Source organism: Parasteatoda tepidariorum, chromosome 4 (assembly GCF_982258835.1).
Source record: "Parasteatoda tepidariorum strain Cologne lab strain chromosome 4, Ptep-v5.0, whole genome shotgun sequence".
Classification (NCBI taxonomy): domain Eukaryota; kingdom Metazoa; phylum Arthropoda; class Arachnida; order Araneae; family Theridiidae; genus Parasteatoda; species Parasteatoda tepidariorum.
The window spans coordinates 1,848,766-1,870,403 of record NC_141758.1 but is presented as its reverse complement, the minus strand read 5'-3'; the positions used below and the strand labels follow the sequence as shown (position 1 = coordinate 1,870,403).

General features: G+C 27.8%; 1 protein-coding gene across 1 annotated transcript in view; it reads right to left on the bottom strand.

Annotated features, from left to right (window-relative positions):
* The window catches only part of SdhA (succinate dehydrogenase, subunit A (flavoprotein)), a 43,791-nt gene that overhangs the window by 1,496 nt on the left and 20,657 nt on the right, over positions 1–21,638 (bottom strand). The window contains exons 8-15 of the mRNA XM_016060089.4: positions 21,280–21,437; positions 17,744–17,879; positions 15,163–15,358; positions 13,204–13,407; positions 9,954–10,046; positions 8,673–8,771; positions 7,430–7,573; positions 2,157–2,267 (exon numbers count right to left, since the gene is read on the bottom strand). Coding sequence (XP_015915575.1) covers positions 2,157–2,267; positions 7,430–7,573; positions 8,673–8,771; positions 9,954–10,046; positions 13,204–13,407; positions 15,163–15,358; positions 17,744–17,879; positions 21,280–21,437 — 1,141 coding nt within the window. The remainder of the gene's footprint in view (positions 1–2,156; positions 2,268–7,429; positions 7,574–8,672; positions 8,772–9,953; positions 10,047–13,203; positions 13,408–15,162; positions 15,359–17,743; positions 17,880–21,279; positions 21,438–21,638) is intronic.

Here is a 21,638-nt window from a genome sequence, read left to right as displayed (position 1 = left end):
AAAACAAAGTTTCAGTTAGCAAACCATAACTTTAATTTAAAATTGTGATTTCTTTTTTTTTCCTCTTGATTTTTAAAATGACAAAATAAATGCAGCAGACTGTGTTTATAAATGTAGTCATTCATCAAATAATAAATAAATATTTAATCTATATATTTTTATATTAAAATATTCATTTTTAACTCTATATCAAAATAAGTTAAGCTAAAAAAAAAAAATTAGAAAATCTATCTACTCATTGGAATTTTTTTTCACAAAATTTCTTTACAGAAAATCTGATAATGTCAAAGATACTGTAAACAAATTATGAGAAAAAAATACCAGTTAATAACCCTACTGCATCAAATAGACTGTGAAAGAGTTTGAAAGGGAAGAATGACACTATATTTGGAAAAATACATCTGAATTCATCAGCCCTTTTTTTTCTTTTTCTGTTTTTGGCATATTAGGGTAATTTTTTTTTAACATAACCTCAAGCTTCAGAAATACACATTTTCCACCAATAAAATATGATGTAGATTTTAATTCACACTTTTTCATTCAAAAGGTAGAATTTTAATTAACATTATTTGTATTATTTTTTGAAAAATATTCATGTTTATTAATTACTTTCTACAGCTATGCAAGTCTATATTAAGACAGCATTAAATGTTTACTTTAATCTGTACTTTCAATCTCAAGAATCAAAACATTTTTAAAAATGTAATTTCAAATGTGTTAGAATTTAACACACACCAAAAAAGTAATTTCATTAACTAAAATTAATTAATGCAGCAATTTATTTAAATTACATTTTAATACTAAGAAAAGAAAATAATAAAAGTATCAAAAATTTAAAACACTGTTTTTTGACTTTTAAAATCAATATATATAGATAAAATATTTTTTTTTGATTTAAATCAATGATTTTTAAAAAAAAATCATTTGATTTAAATCGTGATTTAAATCAAGCTGATTTAAATCAACAAACCCTGCTTTATAGCAAACAAGTTAAAAGAATACACTGGGTGGAAAAAATTGCACATTTCTAAATATATATATACAATGTAAAAAAGGAAAGAGACTTGCTTATTTTGATTGTTAAAAAGTGTCCGGAAAAGAAAAACAGACCTCCCAACATTCTTTTCTCTAGCTTATATTTTCAAATGATTCAAGTCTCAAGTCAGTAGATAGAAAATAATTGTTGGTATTACAATTTACTTTTCATAATTTTAAATTAATCATTTGGTTAACATACTTTGAATTTTTATCTTAATTAGGAGAGAATTTAGAAAACTTTAAGCACACAAACTGAGTTTTCAATCTTAGAATTTTAAAGTCTTTGACCAAAAATTAGTACTTGCATAGGCTGTCATGATTCATGAAGGCTATTATTTTCTTGAGAAACAAAATTATTGTTATTTGAGTCATGATATGAACACTTATCCGCTTTTAACATATCCTCTAACAAATACAGAATTTCCGTAGTGCCTGAAAATATCTTTTTTAGAGGTAGCAAATTTAATGTATAAAAATTTTAATGAATTTAAATTAAAAGAATTTTGTTCACTACTACTTATAGTTTAAACAGATACATGAAAGGTCAGATAGCCTAATAGTCATGTCCCAAAGTTCTAATTGAAGTTCAATCAAAGCTACAGTTATGTTTCTGCTTTAATTTACTACTACTGGAAAAAATATTTTACATAAATCTCAAATATAAGAGGGCATGTTTTAATAAAATGAATAAAATTATCATTCAATCAAAAATTTTATTGCTTATTTTCAGCCAAATGCATATAACCGCAGTTAAGTTAAGAAGTCTAAACTTTTCAAGAATAAAATAATAAACAATACATTACTAAATCATAAAAATGAAAACCAGACTTCAATCTAAGAACTTTGAGTTTCCTTAGAAAAATATATAATAGAAAAGGTCTGGCAATGGAGTCCAAACTTCATGAAAAGAAACAAAATATCAGTAAATTGATATGAGTAGAAAAAGAAAATGATAACAAAATAGAAAATAGTGCTTTAAACAAATATTTGCCGAGATAATCTGCAGCTCTAAATTTCTTCACTAAGTATGACTTTAAAAATAATGTTATAAAAAGTAATAAAAATCTGCCTCTTAGAAGCATTTTATTTCCTGACTTCCAACTAAGTGAGAACTATACCTTTCCATCCTTGTCGACCCAAGAAAGTGTGTGTTTCCTCCAATGCTCTGAAATGGGCTTCTTCTTTTGACCTTGCAAAGGTTTTGAATAATCATACTCATCCATGCGATCCTGAATTAAAATTAACATAACTGAATAATGAAAAAACATACAACAAAGTAAAAAAAAGAACTGTTTCAGAACTAGGGGTGAACAAAATATTTGGTTTCCATTCATTCATTATCTATTTTTTTGTTAATGAAAGAGTAACTGTTTTCGCAAAGAACAAGATGTAAAGCGAAAAAAAAAAAAGATAGTTAAAATGATAGGGGGGAAAAATGATAGATATAGATGTGAGTTTGTTAAATATCCAAAATTATGGTTTTTATAATTTTTTGTTCTTTTTAAAGCATATAAACAGGACTTATCATGCTTATAGTTCAGAGAATAATAAAAATATCTCTAAGTTTCAAAAATAAACTTAAAAACTTAAAATATATCAGTTCTAGAAAAAATATTTGAAAAACTATAAATACTTGGTGGAGAAACTTTTTTGCTTTAAAAAAGTAATATAAAAAAGTTTGCATGGTGTTATATAACAAAATAGGATAAGTTTAAGATTGGACATTTTCAAAAAGAGATTCTAAATAAGAAACAGAGAATAAGTTTAAAATTCATGAAATGTGTTAAAACTAAGTTTTAAACTCTTTTTTTTAGAATTTCAGTTATATTGAGCTTGTACATTTAATATGTGTGATAAACTAAAACTACAAATTTCATATTCTAATTTTTAAAGAAATGCATTCATAAAACTATTTCTTTGAAACTAAATTTGTCTTTTTTAAAGAAAATATAATTGGTTTGAAATTCTTCAATATTTTATTGAGACTTTTTTTATTTTATTAATAAAAAATTTATATAATAAATAAAATTACAATAAATTTAATATTTAATTAATAAAGAACTTTTAATAAATATTCTTTTTTCCATTCCTGCAAGAAATATTAAAATTCTGATTAGGAATAGAACGATAAAACATATAATTTTTAATGGGGAAATAAACATAGTTTTTTCTCCTCAGAACAGTTTTTTCCCATAGAGAAAAAAGCTTCCCGGTCTCATTTAAACTTAGCATACAGAAGTATTGAAACATTTAAGTTAGCATACATTTTATACCCCTTTAAAAACCATACTAATATTAAGCTATAATTCTCAATTCATTAGTAATAATGAAACAAAAACTCATAAATTTTTGCATCTTATTGGGCATTATTATTATTCAGAAAGATATCATCACGTCACAATTAAATATGGATCAAATAAGGGATTATGTATGATTCATGTGCAGGAAAAGCTGTGTATGATAAACATTTTAAAATAAATTACATAAGACTTGAAAAACTCTTGTAATTCAAAACTATATTTCTGCCAAAACTTTCCTTGTTTAGATGTTACTTTTAAAATCACAAAGGCTGGGAATATATAATGAATAGAAATGGGAATTTAAAGATAACCATAACCACTCTCAAATAAAGAAAACTAAAAAATAACGATTTTAATAATTTATATGTTCAACTGAATGAATTTTTCTTCCTAGTTAATGACGTAAGCAAAATTGAATTGTGTCTTAAATATATGTAATTTTGTATAAAGAAAACCATAACCATGAATTTTCAATAAAATTGATAAATACCCAAGTATTAAAGAATTTTAAGTACTTGTACGGGTAATTACTCAGAGTATTTACCCTAAGTTATAGAAACTGTGGTAATTTACATCTATAGGATGGGTATAAGAAAGATAAAGTGTCAATATTACAAAATATTTATTAAAAATGTTATTTTTTTAATATATCATCTTGAAAAAATAATTAAACTAAATTATTATTAAAACAACTTAGTGAAATTTTGCGCTTTATTTTTTACATTTTATAGTTTTGGTACAACATTAATTAAAAAAAAAATTAAGATAGACGTGGCGAAAATAATATGTTTAGCTTGTAGAATATACAGTGAACTCTCACTACTACGATATCCAATACTACAATAACACTCTTTATTACGATACGATATTCTCTGAAGCAATTAGCCCCTGTAAAATCATTTTTTTCCAAATTTCAACCTTATTTTCTCCATTTATTATTGATCTTCAAATAATGTAAAAAATCTTATTTTATCATTGCTATTGCCATTTTTTCAATCTTTTCTGACAAGAGAAGATTCACTGCTGACCTCTAAAAGAGCTTCCATTCTTAAAATTGCCTCCCTTATCACTTAAGAAATCACAAATGTAACATTCCTATCTGATTTCATTCCCTTTATGTTAAAAAGCTGATCATGAGTCACAAATAACCACAATCATCACAATTAACACCTGAAAGGGAATTTTTTCTGTAGAGGGTGGGAGGAGCACCATTCTCAAAAGAAAATCATTTTCGTGCTTTGGACTCAATGCTTACTTTGTTGGTTGACTTGACAGTCAAAAAAAATGAATAAACAAACAGAAATATCAGATTACTTTCAATAAAGTAAAGCTTTGAGGTACGGTTTTACCTAATTTTCTGAATTTATTTCAATTGTTCTTAATATTTAAAAATAATTAACACTCTGCAAATTTTTTTTTTGCATAATATATAAATACATTTATAGTTAATACATATATAACTTAGAAATTAAAAAAAAAATCTTATTGTGTCCCCTAAGTATGTAAGCCTTCGATATAACAATATATCCCTCTACAACAATATATTTATTGGGCCCCCAAAATATTGCTGTAGCGAGGTTCTACTGTATAGTTTTAAATGAATAAAAAAATGTTTGATGTTTGAATATGTTACCGTATATTCTGGCGTATAAAGCGCACATTTAATGCAAAAATTAAAATTGGAATTAACGGGTGAGCGGTATACGCCGAATATAAAAAATTATAGATTAAAAAAATTTAAATATAGAAAAATACTTTTATTTTAAAGAAATAACATACCTTTACCTATATACTTCATTGATTTCCGTTATTACATAAACAGTTCATTATATTCGTCTTTCGCTATCAATTACAATTATTAAAATTTTTTTGTATTATAATTAAAACTTTTTTTTGTATTATCTGTAAGGTGGGACCTAAACATGTCCCACTCTAAAAGGCTTTCTAGTTTTCTTACGCAACCAGGACGGATTTGCCAGATGTTTTTTACCCACAATTTAACACCATTTTTGTCCATCCAGAATCACATTATTGCTCTTTCAATTCTACCCTCACATACATGTCAAATTCAGTTCTTTTATTTTTGCAAAAGATAGGGAAAAATACTTTTTATTTACAATCTTGAAAGACGAGATATTGCACATGTACAATCCAAATTTTCGTGTGCATTGTACAAAGAGTATACCTTAAAATTTAAAAAAAGTAATTAGAAATTACGGGTGCGCGCTATACGCCGGGGCGCGTTATGCGCCAGAATATACGGTACTTTAAATAGTTTTTGCACAAAGTGTACCAAATGGAAAATACAGAGTGATCCAAAAACCTAATACCACCAAGTTTTTATAATTATTTAAATTTCAATATAGAGACAGTTTATACTGTGTTTTATCCAAACGGTGCTGTTAATAAAATTCATTGCTCAGATTTCCTTCAAACCAATATCATAAGTCAAATGTTTAAATAATGTTTGTTTTCAGCTAGCATTATTATTTTAAGAGATATTCAGTATTCAAGAATGAATGTCGTAACTCTTGTTGCATACTCAATCGAAAAAAAACTTAAAATGTTATTCTTTTATAATTTTATCCTTTAAATTTTATTATTTTTGTATTTTTCTCATTTAAAATTAAAATATTTAAAGAATTCTAATCTAACCATATGGTTTCTCGGTTTAGTATAGTAATTGTTTTTGTTTTCACAACTAGAAACCTGTATCTGTACAATGCAGAACAAAAGAATGAAATTTCTTTTTTCTAATGAACACATAAGCAATAATAAAAAAAATAATTATGTTTATACATAATTTTACATGTTTTCCATATATTCCATAATTTTTGCCAGCTTTTTAGGGTAAAAAGATAAACAGTTCCAGAAATATCATCGCTGGAATACAAGCAATATTTATAAACTTTTGATATAGTGATTACTAAACAATTCGAATTTTGATTAAAAAATCAAATATTAATCAACAAAACAGCAAAACTAAATGTTAACATATAATTGGTTTTTAAAAGAACTTTTTTATAATTAAAATATGTTATAAAAAGCTAAAATGAAATAGAGAAAACTAACATCAAGGCAACAATCGTGATGATTCGTCAAGTGTTAGTGATTGTAAGAAAATGTGGATTGGTTGGCTTTGATGAGAAAAATAATTCATAGATTTCATTGGATAAAAATATAAAATCTTTTAGAAAAAAGAGAGCAAAATAAAATCTATTGTTATTAAACTATAACCAACTAATTTTTGGAAATTTTCATGAAGATAAAAGTGCTAAAACATTTTAATACATTTTGTCAAAAATAAAATACCCCAAAACATGGGAACAAACTTGAACGATAAATGGATCCAATTCATAGATTTCATTGGATAAAAATATAAAATCTTTTAGAAAAAAGAGAGCAAAATAAAATCTATTGTTATTAAACTATAACCAACTAATTTTTGGAAATTTTCATGAAGTTAAAAGTGCTAAAACATTTTAATACATTTTGTCAAAAATAAAATTGCCCAAAACATGGGAACAAACTTGAACGATAAATGGATCCAACCCGCGGACTAGAAGAAAACTTTAAAAAAAAAAAAAAAAGCTTTTCTAAACAGAAGCAAGTATCCTAACCCCTCCTTTCAACTCCACCACAATCTTTGCCTTTCCAAAGCTGCATACTCCCATAGTTTCCAAAAAAGTCAAAAGTTTCTCCATTCATTTAGCAACCATGGGAGAGTTTCATGTGGCATTTTAGTTTAACTGGTTTACAATAGAGCAAATTTTGATGCAAGCAAAGTATTGCTAAGTTAACGATATTTCAAATTTATGGCAATAAATTTCTGTCGAAAAAAACTAGGTATAACAAACAGTAAAACAATTTAAATTGAAAAGATTAGTAAATAATTTAATGAAGTATAATACAATTAAGAACATGGAAGAAAAAGTTCAGATTTCCTTTAAAATTCCCTGATTTTTCCAGGTTTTCAAGTATAAAAAATTCCCAGATAATTTCAGGTTTTAAAGTCTTTCCAGGTGGGTGTCCACCCAGTGAATAAAATTGTACTGAAACAAATGGAACGGTCTACTACATAGTTTTCTTACCTTAAAGTCTTCACGTGCATGAGCGCCGCGACTTTCCTTCCTTGCTTCAGCAGAAATCATTGTCTGAACAGCATTCAGCATCAGATTCTGTAACTCAAGTGTCTCCACAAGATCAGTGTTCCATATCAGTCCTTTGTCACACACCTACACACAAAAACTACGGCTTTAGAGAAAGGCAGCACAAAGTAATCGAGGTGACACAGTAGCTTAATTGAAAGAATACTGATTCATTATAATATGATTTCATCCAATGCTTCAAATTTATTTATTTGAATCACTACACTAATATCAACTATAAAAAAGACATTCATAAATTATTATTGATTTTTTTATCAACACACAAATTTTCGTTAGTAAAAAAACAAGATCTTTTTCTCTTTAAAAAATATATAAAATAGAATCTTTTTTTGTCAAAAAATTTTTGTAAAAATAATTTAATCATATTTTTTTTTATGTATACCAACTAAATCCCCCCAAAAATGCATTAACAAAGCTTAATATTATTTAAAAGCAATATTATAGAGTAGTTACTTAATAATTTTAACAAAACTGGTAGAAATTATATAATTACAAATTAATCCATAAAAAATAAAATGGCAGAATTGTTCATGTAAGTTCAATACTCTGACGAATTTGTAGAGAAAAAGACAAAATGTGTCAATTAGATGATTGTTATTTATCAGTAAGATATGAAGAATAAGTCTTTCTTCATGATTTATATACACAAGCTACATATTTATAAGTATTTTTATTCAAACATGAAACTAAATTAGTATAGTTAAAAAATGTTTATTAAATAGCAAGTTATTTTAAATACAGCTAACGGAAAATAAAATTTTAAAAGTTTCACATCACTTTAATCCACATTCAGTGTTTATTTTATTATTATTTTTTAGTCCATTTTGAACATTAAAAAATATTTTATATACATCTCTCATTATTTCTCTATAAACCTCTAAAAAATCAACTCAAACATTAAACGCAGCCCTAAGAGTGTATTTATAAATTATTATAAATTAAGAAAAAAAACTTTTTTTCTCTTGCATCAATGATTTTTTGTAATGAAAAAAAAATCTAATAATTTAAATCATGGCAATCTTGAGAAAAGCATTGAATAAAAGAAATATAATTTTCAATGAAATTTAACTGTCTGTGTCATTGATTCTAAGATTTGCTTGATTTTGAGTGATGTTCAACTGATTCAAATTCCCAATTCAGTATTTAACTCGAATTTAGACCATACCTTAAGGTCTTTCTGTTGCTCAAAGCATTCAGATATTTTCTGCACACCTTCCTTCAAGCTTTCTCCAGTCCTGAAGACGGCAGCATGACCCTGCATAGTCTGAAAGAAAACAAGCATATAAAATATTCCAGGTGTATTGTAGAATATAGCTTGTTATATATCTATGAGTTTTTATTTTTATTTTTTTATTTTTTAAGTAAGGGTCGTTTTGTTGTGAGCACTGATAGGTGACGCGTGCATTACAAAGAGTGTTTGTGTCATGTCCCGGCATTCCTTGGAAACAACTGGGCTCAGTTTGCATTTATGAGGACAGAAATTCTAAAAGCTTCTGGGGAGCATTTATGTCCACATAATATCATGCATTGGTTACACAGATTTTAAGATCCAGTAAATGAGATGGAACGAAAGATCACTGTCGAAGGTACCTTAACATGTCCTAAACATAATCTATTAGATTATGATCCAGGTTTCGCATTGGCCAAGGAAGCTGTTAGATGCTTTCTTCGAATAGAATGTTAGAAAAATGATATCATGTTAGAAAAATGATGTTGAATGAACCAACTTTGAAAGCTTCTTGCACACTATACAGTTGCATTATTGCCCGTCAAGTATCCGCCAATTTTGGAGTAAAAACATGACATTACAGAATGCACTCAATCTGCCAATATGTCCAGACATTACATGTTTTTTTTTTTTTTTTGCTGCTTTCCCTCGAGAAACACCAGTGCAACACTTTCATACTATGATGTTACATTTCCAAACTAGGCAAGATGGCTTCGCTTTCACAAAATTCAACATTAGGGCAACAAAAAAAAGGTGCTTCACTCGTCCACATTAGTAATGTCTAGTACTCAGATATCTTCTTTCTTGACACTACAGCAAACACATTCTGGCCTTTCGGGCAAACATGAGAGGCATCCTCAAGGGCATTTGACCACATATTCATCTTCTCGGAAATTCTCTGTGCACATCGAAACCAGTCGAGAAGAGCCTCAATTTAAGGGTCTTGCTCATTGAAGCAAAATATAGTTCCTTTTTTGCTGTCCAATTTGATGGAGAAGACAGTGATAATGAAAAATTGTGCTCTGACGCTCGAAAACAAAAAGTTTCCAGTCGATTATTTTTTAGATAGAAATTTATAACATTTAAAATAAAAATACAAAAAAAAATAGATAAAATTGAGAGGCTAATTGTAAGTAGATTAATTAAAAATAATATATAAAAATATATAGAAATGATATCTATAAGTGAGATAATTCTAAAGAAAATAAGAAAAAATACTTTTTGCATTTGTAATCTCAGTTGAGATGTATATGTTGATCCATCAGCATGTCTCATTCTGTCTAAATTAGCAACTGATTCTTCACCATCCGTCTAAAAATATTAAAATAATCTTAATTTCGTGATGTGTCATTAACACATCAACAAAATCTATTTATTTAAATGATTTTTATGTCTTACAAAAGTTACAAAATGTCTATGAAAGTTAAACAAAATGCAAATAACCTTTATTACAAGTAATCATCATTAAAAATTAGAATTGCATTTATGATTTGAAATAATTGTCATTTATGATTACCATTACTTATTTATTTTTTACTTCTAATAGCAAGATTAAAAAGTAACTACCATAATAAATACAAAGAACAATATAGAGAACAAACAAAGACGGAGGAAAAAAACAGAGAGAAATAAGTGTAGAGACAGTATTCAAAAGATCCTCCAAGTAAACGGTTTATTTGTTTAAAGATTGAGACACTCAAAAGACTGGACTTAAGTTTTTTACTAACTAACACAGTCTAGGGTAGTTCAACAGAACTATATTGTTCAATGACTGCAAAAAGCATCTTTCCAGGAGAATATCAAATAACTTGTTTATTTTTTCTTAATAAAAAATATTTACAGATATTTTTAATAGCAAACAAAAATAAAAGCTACCTCGTATCTCTTTTTACACCATTTGCTAAAAATAAACCACCCATTTTTTTTGTAGTCATTCATATCATATCTTTACATATTTTTCACTTCATTAATTTTTTGTCCTAGCTCTTTAAATTTTATTTTTTAAAAAATAATCTCAATTTGAGCATTTTATTCTAATTAACTCAACATTTCAAAAAATGAGGGGAAAATACAAACTCAAGCAGATTCAACACTGAAAATATCGGAAGCATTAATATTCCAATTCTTTCATAGCAGCATCGCATCATTACTTATTTATTTCGAAAATTACGAAAAATTTTATTTTTTATTAAAAACCAATATTATTTTAAATTATTTTCAACCAAAAAAAATTGTTAATTTTTTAAGGAGAAAAAAATTATTTTTCTTCGAAAAATTCAAAAAACAAACTGGAAATATATTCAATGTAGTCTGTTCACTGGCTATTTCTCAAGATTTATTTCAGTTCTCAGTCCTGAAGAGTGGCATCCATGTTTGAGAAGTCACCATGCATGACCTGTATATCAGGTAACAAAGACAGCAGATAATGCATGTGTTTTAGGAGACTGCTGTGGTCAGATCTAACTCAGCCACTATTTTATGATTACGATATTTATGAGCTTGAATGCCATACCATTAAAATTAGTGACTGATCTCAATGACCCCCCAGTCTTGCATTTTTGAGAAACCACAGTACATCATTCATTACAAAAAAAGGGGGAACTTGAGAAACAAATTCAGTTAACAGAGGTATACAGGTGAAAGGAGTGGATTACAATTGTAACTTTAATTACCTAGTTTGAAATAATAATAGAAAAAGTTCTAAACATAAAATTTTTTTTCTTCTTCTTGTTAAATTAAATAGTAATATAAATATATTAAATATTTTTTTCTTTTAATGGCATAATCTTTAGATAATGTGTTTTATGTTAATGGGATGCAAAAACTTTTTGATTCAAAACATCAACAGCATCCATTAATTTTAACCCCTCAAATCTCTAAATTCACGTCCTAGTGGTTTAAGTGTATGAAGGTTTAGTGCAAATCAAAAATTATTAAGGGTAAACCTTATGTCTTCTTTAGCGACACAAAAACACTTAAAATTTCTGAAAATGCTGAACTATGCAACACTGTAAATTTAATACAAAAGTTATTTAAAAAAACAACAACTTATAAATATCATTATGTGTAACAAAAATGCGATTTCATGTACTTATGGAAAACTAATTGCTGAATCTTTCCATGTATTAAGATTTAATGAATGATCAGAAAGATAAGAAATAAGTGATTTATGTTTATTAATTTATTTCATGAAAATATTTCTTAGAGTTTTCTACAGAACAGAAGAATGTCACATAAATGAAAGTTTAATATTTTTTTTTAGAAAAAGAAAAAAAAAAACAACAACATTGGACATAGTAATGTACATACTCATCAAATACATATATATTTTGATAATATATGTAAGTATAAAATAGTCAGAAGCTCTCGGAAAAAATAACTATTTTTGGAGGAGAAATTGAGAAGCAGTTAAAAACACTGAAAATTTTACGAGCGAAAAATCGATATTAAAATATCAATTTATATGCCATACATATTTCATATTGAACATTAATTTTTGGAACTAAGATTTATAATTAAAATAACTACAGAACTGAAGCCATCACAATCAACACACTACTGACAAGCCTTTTTGATTTTCAATGCATGAAATATGCTTGTAGAAGAACATTTCTGATTATTAGCTTTATTTAAAGAAGGGATGTGTCATAACATAAAATATATAAACATTGAAATATTTGACCTATAGAGCATCAAATCTCTAGCCACTCTCTTTCAAAGTTAAAAACACTATCCTGATCCTATCCAAGCGTATTAGTTCTTGAAAGTGTACCTATCTAAATTTATTCAAGCAAACCATTTTATTAATAATTTCATTCATTTTCAATTCATTTTATTAATAAAACGAGCAATTCATTTTATTAATAAAACAAGCAAACGAAAATTTCCTTCTGCAATAAATATTTTTAATTAATGATTGATGAGCCACGGTGGCTCAGGGGATAGAGCATTCGCTTTCCATTGAGGTGAACCCGGTTCCAATCCTAACGATGGCTGATCGATAGGCATTCCGCACCCAGCTCCCACCGACCACATTGCTGACGTAAAATATCCTCAGTAGTAGACAAATCATGGGTTAGAGTCCCCTTGCTATCAGGCTAATCATGAAAGGTTTTATTCTCCATGTAAAGAAAATGCTGGTTAGTTCCATCAAAAAGTCCTCCACAAAGGCAAATTTCTCAGAATATGCTGGGATCCAGGACTTTCCTTGTTTTCTGGATTGGGCTCAAAATGACAAGGCTACGGAGTTTAACACTGGTAGTTGTAAACCCAAAAATTGGGTCAGCTGTTCATTGATGGTTATAAAATTAATGATTACTAAATCATAAAGAACTACAGTCTTTGGGAACATCAATACATACTTCTATAAAACAGATGGTTAGGAAGCTACAAATTATAAAGATTATTTAAATAGAGATCTATAATTGTTAAACATAAAATATTCAATGCATTTACACTTAATACTTACAGAGTGGAGATCTAAAATGGAATCACCAGGTTTATCTTCTTCTGCAATGGAGTGAGCACAGGCTCTTCCAAATACAACCAAATCCAGGAGTGAGTTTGCTCCCAGCCTATTTGCTCCATGCACAGAAGCACATCCAGCTTCTCCACAAGCATAGAGACCTGGTATAATTTTATCCTCCTTCTTTGCAGGATCATAGGTTATAACCTAAAATAAATATTGAATTACCCCTTAATTATTCACGGTAAAAAGTTTTTTTTTTTTTTTTAATCACAAGAAAACTCAACCAAGCAAAATTGTATGGAAGGGAAGGAAAATATTAAATATGCATTTAATCATCCTTATTTATTTTTAACAGGGTTACCACTTAATTTCAGGAGAAAAAAAAAATTCCCTAACTTTTCCAGGTATATCAGGAAAATTTCAAAGAAAATCAAAACCATATTTTATCTATACCATGCAATTTTTCTTCAGACAACTTAGATTTTTTACTTGTAATGTCCGCTTTGCGGAGAATGTACGTAATGGTTTATTCATAGAAGATTCCCAGGGAATTCAAAATATGTCCGTACTGAGAGGCGTCTGTTTTGCAGGAGTGTCCATAACAGGAGGTTTCACTGTATATATATATATAAACAATTGTCATAGGTATCAGAATTACTTAACTTGGATCACAACAACTGATTACTGTTACTGACAATTCTGAGACTGATTACTTTCTAGGTATGATGTAGGTTTTCAGGATTTTTTTAATAAATTACAATTTCTCCCGACTATTCCCTGCTTTTTAGAGGCAAAATAAAATTCCCAGACAATTCTAGGTTTTCCCTGCCTTAAGTGAACTAATGAGTGATATCTATTCTACTTGACAACACTTTCAAAATACAATGTTGATACCCAATCAAAAAAAAAAAAGATATAGGAAGAGTTTTTTTGGATTTTTTCAGACAAAATTATACTAATACAATCCAGAAATAATAATTTGCTTTGTAACTAGATCTGTTAAGATTTAACTAGTACATTAAATATTTATTTAGTACATTAAATATTTTAATTTATATATTTTAATTCTATCATCGACAGCTATATAAAAAATTTAGTTAAGCATGTGTAAGTCACTCATATGACTTTCAAATAAAATCTAAATACAGCATGCATTTTTATAATTACAGCTTAATGTGTTACTGGGTCCCGCATAGTAAAAGTAGTCCTGCAACAGCCCGCAGTGGTCCAAGGGGGAACCATTGCATAATAATATAAATGTAATAGCATAGTAACCAGCATAATATTTTCTAGTTTCTGTGGCTTGTTATCCAAAATTAGTAATATATCCCTACTTTAAGGTGTAAGAAAATAAAATTTAAAGAGTTATATTTCTTCTAATTTAATGAAACAATAATTTTATACTCCCTTGTTTTTAAAAGGCATTATGCTATATACTGCAATATGATGTTATCATCAAAAGTTTGTTTAAAACAAAAGACATCTAGAAAAAATAATCGAATATTTAACCTAAAATCCGAGGAAAGAGAGGAAAAAATAGCAAAAATTTGCATTTTATAATTATTGTATTTTAAATAATTCTTGTAGTGGGCCAAAGAAAAAAATCAGGACAACATTTTTCTAAAAAATCAGGGAATTTTCAATAAAACCAATTCAGAAGTGTAATAGGACAGGCACATTAAAAAACCTTGAATCAGAACAAAATGCAGTTTTTTTTTTTTTGGTACTAACTGAATTTTTACCATAAGAGATTTCATTGAACTGAGAATTTGGCCACAAATAACTTAACCATTGAGAGACTACTCTCAAAGGTTCTGAGATATATTGAAGAGATTTCAGTTAACTAAATGTGATTTACAAGGAGGTCTCATTTATTCTGTCTACAGCAAATAATTCACTTGTAAACACATTATTTCATAAATTCCTTTACAGATTCAAACTTAAAAGACACACACATACCTGTCCTCTGTAGTTTGTAGGCACCCCACCCATGTTATAGTGAACTGTGGGTAAAACAGGGATAGGTTCCCGAGTTACGTCCACACCAGCAAAGATCATGGCCGTTTCTGATATACCGGGAAGACGGGTGGCCAACTGCTCGGGAGGAAGATGATGGAGCTGGAGAAAGACGTGATCCTTTTCTGGACCACACCCTCTTAAAAGAAACAAACATTGTTTTAACTCTACAAATACAAACACAGATTGGAGAGAATTCAGTAAACTAAAGGTGACTGCAGAAGAAGTGGTATACTAATGAAGCAAAAGCAGAAAAGCAAATTTTAAGCATGTCATTATTTTTAAAAAGTTTTAAAGCTAAACTGTTTTAAATGTTTACATCAACCGTACAAGAATTTAAAAAAAAAATTAATTGTATTAACTAGAATGTCACAACTGTTTAAGAAAACTAAAAAAAAAAAAAAAAAAAAAAAAAAAAAAAAAAAAAAAAAAATTGATAAAAATTAATTTTAACTAACTTCAACAACTAAGTACACATTGCCCGTAGCTCACTTGTGGATTTAGTTATAATGCGAAGTTTTTTACAAATGACATTTTAAATCATGTATAATAGAACAACTGGATGGTAGAAAGAAGAAGAGGTTAATGTGTAGGCAATACTTGATGTCTAGAACAGGGATGAGATTAGCAAAAAGGCAAAAAAGCTGAATTTCCATGATAGTAAATTTTACGCAAGCGCAACCCTATAATAATAAATTCCAGACAGTTTAAGGTAATAAATAATGTGTTGACATACAATTGTGTACTAATCTATTATTATATAAATGATTACATTGATACTTAGCATTTAGTGAAAATAAAAATTACCAATTGAAAAAATAAAGCTGGAAATTATATTTTTCCTCAGTTTACATAAGAGACAATTATTACTTGAAAAACTACCTAGTTTAGCAAATTAAAACTACTGAGAATATACATTAATATTTAATTTCTTTTAATAAATACTGTTATGTGATTTATAGCAAATATATCGGTAATATTACTTTTTAAATTATATTGGAAAAAAAAATTTAACAATGGACCGAATTATTATGTTCATATTATAGTCTAATCTAACTAGAGCCCTCTGAAACATATGAATAACAGTGAAGTAGAAATATATAGTAACTCTTTAACATACAAAAATTGCTATTTTAGTTTGAAAAATTACATGACAATCAGCAACTGTTTAGATAACTGTTTTTTATTTGATAAGAATTTTGCATTTTATAGCATAAATAACAGCAATTATAAATAAAATTTTGATGATGAGTTAATTAACTCTTTTTCCAAAAAAAAAAAAAAAAAATCCTTTTTTAAGTGATTGCTTTTGTTTGCTATATCTTTTATGTTTGCTATATTTAGTCGTTAGTTCATCTTCAAACATCTTGTGACAAATCCTATTTTTTCTTTTTTGCAAGCACAGAATGTAAGTTTTGAATATATTCCCTTCCAGTTTCTCTGATGTTGTAAAACTTACATATACTAATAATCGTCGTGAGAAAAACAGTCACCTTTATAGTAACTAATTAAATAAAAAATTTACTTCTTACAAGAATCACGATAGTTGGTCTTAAAATTGCGTGAATATGAATAACAATATTATGGATTTTGAAATCACATGAATATGAAACTAGATATGCGATTTTGAAAATGAGAAAGTACAAACTGGGATATCGAATTTTTAAAACGCGTAAATACAAATATGAAAAGCTATGTTTGATATTAAAATCGTGTGAATAAGAATCGAGATATTAGCAGATTCCAGGCTCGGGACCTCTAAAAGGCTTGTCAGAAGCAGCATCGTTTGAACTACGAAAATCGGATCTATCTGGAGAACAGGTAAAAAATTCGGAAAATTTTATCTGCTGCATGAAAAAGGGGAGAAAATAGCTAAAATAAGTAAAAATGAGAAAGGATTGGTAGCTATGTAGTTTCTGTAATTTTCTGTTTCTCTTTGAAAATTGGTGAATTTTCTGAAAAAGCAGAATACTTATAAAAAAAGTGAAATTTTTAGAAAATCTGAATTCTTGATAAAAAAGCTGAAATTCAAGAGATAAAAGTGAAAAAAGCGGAAAAATCTCATCCCCGCTAGAAGTAAAGAATAAAATCCCCTTTGATTCTAAAATGTACAGAGCACAAAAAAAGAAACACCCTGAATGTCTTCTGATCTATTGATCGGATTTTCATGTACGAGGACTTAATCTTAATGGTTCGAGCAGATTAGTTAGTGCTAAGAAAAAATGCTAATTAGTTAGTGCAGTTGATATTGTAGTTACGAAATTAAACACAAAAACATAAGGTATAAGAGAAAGTATGTTTTCTGTGATTTTGTAGGTTTATATATCTAGCGCTCTAACTAATTGGCATAATCAAATTGAGGCCTTGTCATATAATTTAATGTTAAGATTAAGTCCTAGTAAGTAAAAATCCTATCATTCTATCAAAAGTTATTCAGGGTGTTTCTTTTTTCTAACTTTTATTCTGTTCTTTATTTTGCACACTGTACTACACCAGCATATTATGATACTGCCGAGTTACTTACCTTCCTTCCCTTATTTCGATAGTCATGGCTCGCGAAACTACATCCCTGGATGCGAGATCTTTGGCAACAGGAGCATATCTCTCCATGAATCTCTCACCCTCACTATTAATCAGGAAGCCACCCTCACCCCTACAGCCTGAAAGAAAAAAACAATATTTTTAGGATAATCAATTAAGAAAACTTTGTTTCATTTAACTTCGAACATACAAGAAAAAAATCTTGACATTTTAAAATTTTTAGAACTATATTTTGATAAATCAAAACGATGCTTTCATATTATTTGAAGAACATAAAATAATTTAATTGACATGCTGATATACTGAACAAGCAAAATTTACGATCAGAATAAAATTTGTGAAATCACAAATAAAAACTAGAAGAATGAATTGCAAATCATTTATTGAGTCAGGGAGTTTGATTTAATAAGAAACACATCTTTAAAAAGTTGTTAAGCAGTATTAATTTTGATTGAATGTATAAGAGCATAAAAAATTGACACAGATATTATCTCAATAATTCACAACGTTGCATATCATGTTAAATTATTTGGAAAAATCTTTTAAAAGTAAAGTTATTCTCTAATTAGGAAGCAATCAGAACAATAGAATTTTTTCCCTTTCAAGGTCATTTTTATGCTACTATACACTGTAGACAATTATATAAATAACATTTATAATAATCCGCTGTGCATTTGTGCAAACATAATTTTACAATGGATAAAAATACTTTAGCAAAGTGTCCTTCTTTGAAATAAGGAAATTTTACAATTGATATTAGAAGAGATATGATGCAGTTGACGAACAGAGGCACATTTTCTTTTTTTAAATGTTTTATTGTTCTTGTTTTAATGAATTTATTATTATTGTTATGAAGTTAATTGCTGTTTACAGGGATGAGATTAGCCAAAAGGCAAAAAAGCTGAATTTCCACGATAGTAAATTTTACGCAAGCGCAACTCTTTAATAATAAATTCCAGACTGTTTAAGGTAATAAATAATGTGTTGACATACAATTGTGTACTAATCTATTATTATATAAATGATTACATTGATACTTAATATTTAGTGAAAATAAAAATTACCAATTGAAAAAATAAAGCTCCTCAGTTCACATAAGAGACAATCATTACTTGAAAAACTACATGGTTTAGCAAATTAAAACTACTGAGAATATACATTAATATTTCATTTCTTTTAATAAATACTGTTATGTGATTTATAGCAAATATATCAGTAATATTACTTTTTAAATTATATTGGAGGAAAAAAACTTTAACAATGGACCGAATCATTATGTTCATATTATAGTCTAATCTAACTAGAGCCTTCTGAAACCTATCAATAACAGTGAAGTAGAAATTTATAGTAACGCCTTTACATACAAAAATTGCTATTTTAGTTTGAAAAATTACATGACAATCAGCAACTGTTTAGATAATTGTTTTTTATTTGATAAAAATTTTGCATTTTATAGCATAAATAACAGCAATTTTAAATAAAATTTTTATGATGAGTTAATTGACTCTTTTTCCAAAAAATAAAAATAAATTAAATCCCTTTTTAAGTGATTGCTTTTGTTTGCTATATATTTTATGTTTGCTATATTTAGTCGTAAGTCCATCTTCAAACATCTTGTGACAAATCCTATTTTTTTTTCTTTGCAAGCACAGAATGTAAGTTTTGAATATATTCCCTTCCAGTTTCTCTGATGCTGTAACACTTACATATAGTAATAATCGTCGTTAGAAAAACAAACAATACTTTATAGTAACTAATTTTTAAAAAAGTTTACCTCTTACAAGAATCGCGATAGTTGATCTTAAAATTGCGTGAATATGAATAACAATTATGGATTTTGAAATTACATTAATATGAAACTAGATATACGATTTTGAAAATGAGAAAATACAAACTGGGATATAGAATTTTTAAAACGCGTAAATACAAATCACGATTCATAATTTTTAGATCGCGTAAATACGAATCATGATGCGTAATTTTTAGATTGCATAAATAAGAATTATGATGCATAATTTTTAGAATGCGTGAATGCGAATCCCAATGCCTTATTTTAAAATCACGTATAAATATGAAAAATTGATATTATAAACCGCATGAGCAAATCAAGAAATTGATTTTTAAACTTGCGTGAATACGAATCGCTACATAGGTTTTTAAAAAGGCGTAAATATGAATCACAATATCGGATTTTTAAATCGCGTAAATAAGAATTGCAACGTACAATATTCAAATCGCGTGGATAAGAATCGCAACACACAAATATGAAAAGCTATGTTTGATATTAAAATCGTGTGAATAAAAATCGAGATATTAGCAGATTCCAGGCTTGGGACCTCTAAAAGGCTTGTCAGAAGCGGCGCGGTTTGAACTACGAAAATCGGATCTATCTGAAGAGTGGGTAAAAAATTCGGATAATCTTATCTGCTGTGTGTAAAAGGGAAGAAAATAGCTAAAATAAGTAAAAATGAGAAAGGATTGGTAGCTATCCAGTTTGAATTTTCTGTTTCTCTTTGAAAATCGGTGAATTTTCTGAAAAAGCGGAATACTTATAAAAAAAAGTGAAATTTTTAGAAAATCTGAATTTTTGATAAAAAAAAAAGCTGAAATTCAAGAGATAAAAGTGAAAAAAGCGGAAATCCGCTAAAAAGCGGAAAAATCTCATCCCTGTGTTTATTGATTTATTTATTTTTTATTTTGTTGCATGGATTTTGTGCAAATAGAGCTTATTAAACAGTAATTTTCAAATGTGCGACTCAAATGTCTCATTTCTTAATATCGCATGAAAATATAGAGATTTTTAAAAAAACATATGGGTATGAGCAGCAATAGCTGTGAAAAAGCCTACTGAAAAAATTGTGGCATTGTTGTGTTAAAAAGTGACTACCTATTAAATGAATGAATTGAATTTTGCATGTCGCAATAATGTATAGACAATAGAGGAATTCTCAAAGTTTATTGAAGGTGTGCTTTTCTCCACAAATCCGTGTAAGAAGTCATTATCGCACGCGAATGAGAACATAGAAAGACAAAAAAAGAGGGTCCTGTACGGGTGGAACAAAAGACTCGTTACCAAAATTTTGTGTAAGTAATGAAATTTAAATTTCAGATTAGTGAAACTCTAGAAAAATTTTGTCTGACACTTTGTTAAAACTAATACATTTTAACAATGGAATGAGGAAAAGCACATCATTTTTTGTTAAATATAATGACATAAAATTAATGATTGAAGAAAGTCCATTATAATTTTTTAATTTTCGAAAAACTAATTTATAAAACTTTATTTAAAACTAATTTTATTAATTTGTAGTTTTAAAATAAATATTTCATAAGTTAGTAGTACAATTAATTAGTTCTTATTTTAATAAAGCTATTTTAAAGCTACTTTTCTGACAACTATTTTCTAAATAGAAATGTATTCTTTAGCATTAAAGGAAAGAAACCTTATAGTATGTTCTGTGTCAGCATTGAAATTATAGAATATTTGAGATAGATTCTAACATATTACACATTAATCACCTTCCGTTATGAGACAGCCAGCACCATAGATTCCAGTTGGATGGAATTGGATGAATTCCAGATCTTGACAAGGCAGTCCAGCACGCGTCACTAGGGCAGTTCCATCGCCTGTGGACGTGTGAGCGGATGTGCAAGAGAAATATGCTCGGCCATAGCCTCTACAATGAATGCACAGGTTTAGTTTTAAATATGAGTCATCAGAAACATGTTTTGCTTTCTGTAAACCAATTCAAAACCATTTATTTCTTTAATCACAGTTGAGATGGAATGCTAATAAATTTATTAGCAAATTAACTAAAAACTTTAATTGCATTAACAATTCTAACTATTTTTGTTAAAAAAAAATAGCAAGAAACATT